The sequence below is a fragment of the Malurus melanocephalus genome, unplaced genomic scaffold, assembly GCF_030028575.1.
Source record: "Malurus melanocephalus ecotype Western Australia unplaced genomic scaffold, MMel_1.1 scaffold_694, whole genome shotgun sequence".
Classification (NCBI taxonomy): domain Eukaryota; kingdom Metazoa; phylum Chordata; class Aves; order Passeriformes; family Maluridae; genus Malurus; species Malurus melanocephalus.
The window spans coordinates 24344-28002 of NW_026623926.1; the positions used below are offsets into that span (position 1 = coordinate 24344).

General features: G+C 46.3%; 1 protein-coding gene across 1 annotated transcript in view; it reads right to left on the reverse strand.

Moving 5' to 3' along the window:
• Positions 1 to 264: 264 nt before the first annotated feature.
• OSTN (osteocrin) overlaps positions 265 to 3659 on the reverse strand; it is a 13004-nt gene continuing 9609 nt past the window's right edge. The window contains exons 3-4 of the mRNA XM_057384265.1: positions 3433 to 3650; positions 265 to 358 (exon numbers count right to left, since the gene is read on the reverse strand). Coding sequence (XP_057240248.1) covers positions 274 to 358; positions 3433 to 3650 — 303 coding nt within the window. The 3' untranslated portion in view covers positions 265 to 273. The remainder of the gene's footprint in view (positions 359 to 3432; positions 3651 to 3659) is intronic.

Here is a 3659-nt window from a genome sequence, read left to right on the forward strand (position 1 = left end):
AAKMAAAAAATAAAAATAAAAAAGCRGTAAAMRTTACATTTTCCAGTGTCAGAAATGCAAGGCTTGGACAAACACACTGAAAGGCTGTCTGGAACAGATGAAAGTGTTAGGAATATTTGTTTTCTTGTAAAGAGTGGTAGGTTAGGACATTCCTTGTTATAAAAAGCCATCATTCCCTAAACCACTCTCCCTGATCCTGCTGGCATGACTGAGAACCTCCATGTAACTGAGCCTGCCCACAGCTGGAATTCTTTGGCTCACCTGCAGGAGCTGCTAACCCCTGGTGTTGCCGAGGTGGCTGACTCCAATGCGGTCCAGAGGAACTCCAAACCTTCTCTTGGGCAGCTCAAGCACTTTCCTGCACGAGGAAAAAGAGCAGAGAGGGAGGGAAATAATTGAGAAAACGTGTCTATAAATAATCAAAATGCTATCACATGTTTGGTTACTACATGTTTGATTCATGCACTCATCCCACCAACACTTTATTGTCCAGACAGAATGGTGGTGCATTCAGGAACAGCCAAAGGTGTGAGTGTTTAAAAATAAGRTGCTGCACTTGTCTTACAAAAGGCTGTAGTTGCAGCAGTTTTACAGTCTGGTTGAGCTTGATCCACTATCTCTATTTTTATCTGGCAGCAAACTAACTTCACAGGTTAACTGCTGTTCATAAAAGAAAGGTGATACACTGCATTTATAAAGGGAATTGTTTCCTGCACAGTAGCACSTACTGCAGGTGACCCATTACCTGGGTCTTTGAAAGCTCCAGGGCCAGCTGAGGTTAAGATAAGCAAGGAGGTCAAAAGTATTGCACAGTAACACAGGGGACAAGCCAGGGAGCCCTAGCTGGATTTTTCTATAGGTTCTCTGGCAATGAAATGTTCAACAAAATTGTATAGCAGCAATCCTTTAATGAGATTGAAATGGGACAAGTTTTGGGGTTGGGTCCCCCCCCCCCCCCCCCCCCCCGGTAAATTTTCTGACAATTTGACAAATGAGAACACAGGAACGTGTGAAAGAATTTCTATGCAGAAATATTTTTTGCAGTTCTTTTTATAGAAAATAAGTTTTCCCATCTTAATTCAGCATTTTTGGAGCATTTTTTTTTCCACCAGCAGAAATTTCATTTTCATTGATTGTGGAAGTGGCGAGGTTTCCTGCAGTTGAGAATAACCTCAACTTTTGCCCTCAGAAATACTCGCCAGCGAAATGYAGGTCCAGGAGAAGGCCTTGAAGATTAATTTTTTACCGGTCCTTGTCGAGGAACATAAATTTAAAAAAAAATTGTTCTGTGAGTTGGCAACTGCAAAGCAGTGAACAGGAGAGTTGTGGGGCACTCGAGTCTCTGTGTGACTCAAGGCGAGCTCTGTTGAGCTCCCTACCCTGGGCCGAGCAAACCCCACCCAGAATCGTGCATTCCTTGCTCTCCTCTGAGCAGGCTCCTTCCCTCACACCTCCCGGGCACGGGCTGCAGTCCAGACCCATCCCTGCAGCATCCCCAGTGACTCTTTTCCAGCTGCTTTCCAGATGAGGTCAGGGAACGGGAATTGGTGCATCCATTTGTGGGGAGCAGCGCACGCATCACGCTGCTGCGGTTACAGAATTAAAGAAAGGGGGGCATTTGCAAGGTTTGTCCCTTCCTCGGGCACCAACAAAGCCAGCACTGCCGCACTCAGCCGGAGGGAGAGCGAGGGRAAGGAAAGCCAGGATGCTCATCCTGCTGCCTCAAGGGCAGCGCTGCTTTTCCCCCCGGCGGGGAGGCACCGGCGGGACACTTTGGGCTGTCAGAGCCATCCCGAGCCTGCCGGAGAAAAGCGGAATTACCTCCCCAGCCGGGAATCGGCTGCGAGGGTGTGGCAGAGGCTGTTGGTGCCTCAGGAGCTGTAAGGGTGAGATGCTGTGCACCCAAAGCGATTCGGGGATGGGGAGCGGTGCCGGAGCGCAGCCGAGCGTCCCCTCTTGCGGCCGCCCCGAGCCACGGCAGCCCGGCACAGAGCCGCTTACGAGGGACAAAGCGACTATTTCTGCTTAAAACAGCCTTGTCTGAGCTTCACGAGTGTCGCTCTGTCTGTCTGCCTGTGGATCTTTCTACCTCTCCTGCAGATTTTCKCTTTCCCCGTGCTTTTCAAAGCGTTACAAACCGATGTTTATGCAAGACCGGGGTCTGGACTCTCTTGGTGGGTGCCAGAACAAGTTGTTAAGTCGGCTTACAGTTGATCTGCTCTTTTCCGAAAGTTTCTGCTTTGTACCAGGCTGCATTGACTCGGGGAGCTCAATTTATTTATCAGCTTCCACAAATTAATTTCCTGGTCCCTAAAGGTGATGGACTCAGCTCTTAGAGCAGTGAGCTGTTACCTGTTGGCTGAAAGACTCTGACAGGGTGCTCAGTTCTCTGTTTTACTGCTCCAAGTGCATTAGCCCTTGTTTAATCTAAAGGTATCTAAAGGCACCTTTCTATCAAAAGCCTTATTATTCTTCCATAGCACCCATCTGATCATCAGTCCATGCTGGTGGTGGGTACCAAGCCATCACTGCAGTGATCAAGGTGGCTCATGTGGTTAATGTAAATGGCTCAACCCCGAATTTAAAAGCTGAACARCTTCCCCAAAGTGATAGTCCCAATGCAAGACTGAAAACTGTGCTGGAGATGCTGGGAAAGTGGGAATTTTGTGCAGCATGTCACTCATTTTCATGAGCTTATTATACAGAGACAAGGTGTTTTTCACCATAAGTTCCCTTTTTTGTTTGTTTGCTTTTTGTTGTTGTTTTGGGGATTTTTGTTTGTTTGTTTGTTTAGTTTTTCCCATGTGCTGCACATAGAATGAAAGAAGATTTCCATCCAAAAAACCATGAGAAAATTTGGKAATATCATGGACCTTGCAAAAAAGCATAGCTTCAAAAATTACCTTTTATTTCTTCTCCTGGAAAGGGCAAACATGCTAAAAAGCGAAAGAAGAGTGAGCTGATTTTGATCTCTTGAAGAGGCRGACAGAGCAGAATGATTCTACTCAAAGTTTTAAGAATTTTGTGCTTTCTCACTTTTGGCTGCAGCCAAGCAGTCCTAATGGTGGACTGTTAGGCTAAATGGAAAAACAACAAGAAAATATTGCAAAACTTTGTTTGAAAAAAGTACTTGTAATACTGACTGTCTCTCGTGAATAATTTCCATTTCCAGATTAAGCTTTAAGCATGTTATTAAATACTTTGTGGCATTAGGGATTCCATCCAAAAGAAGACAGTTACCAGAAGAGCAGAACAAGACAGTGAAGCTCTCTCAGACCCAGGGAACAGCCCCTAAAGCTTTGTCCCAAACCCAGGCACATCACAACTGCCCAGCAAACCTGATGGGGGCAAAAGCTAACCCATCAGTATCCAGAACAATTCCCAGCAGCCTTCCTCCAACTTTATCACTGGCAGGAACATTKAAGAGTTTACCTCTGTTTGCCTTTAGCATCCACGGAGGCTGAAGAAATTCTGTCAATTGGGGAGCCAAATCCTGGGAAGCTTCTTTTCCTCTTGGTCTCAGTCACCTCATTCTCCAGAGACACCAAGTCATCAAGAAGGATCAATTTGTCTGCCAGGTTGGTGGCTGATTTCTCTTCACTGGCAATGGGATGTGCTCCCACACCCAGAGCAGCAGAAGGTTCCAAAGGCTGAAAAAG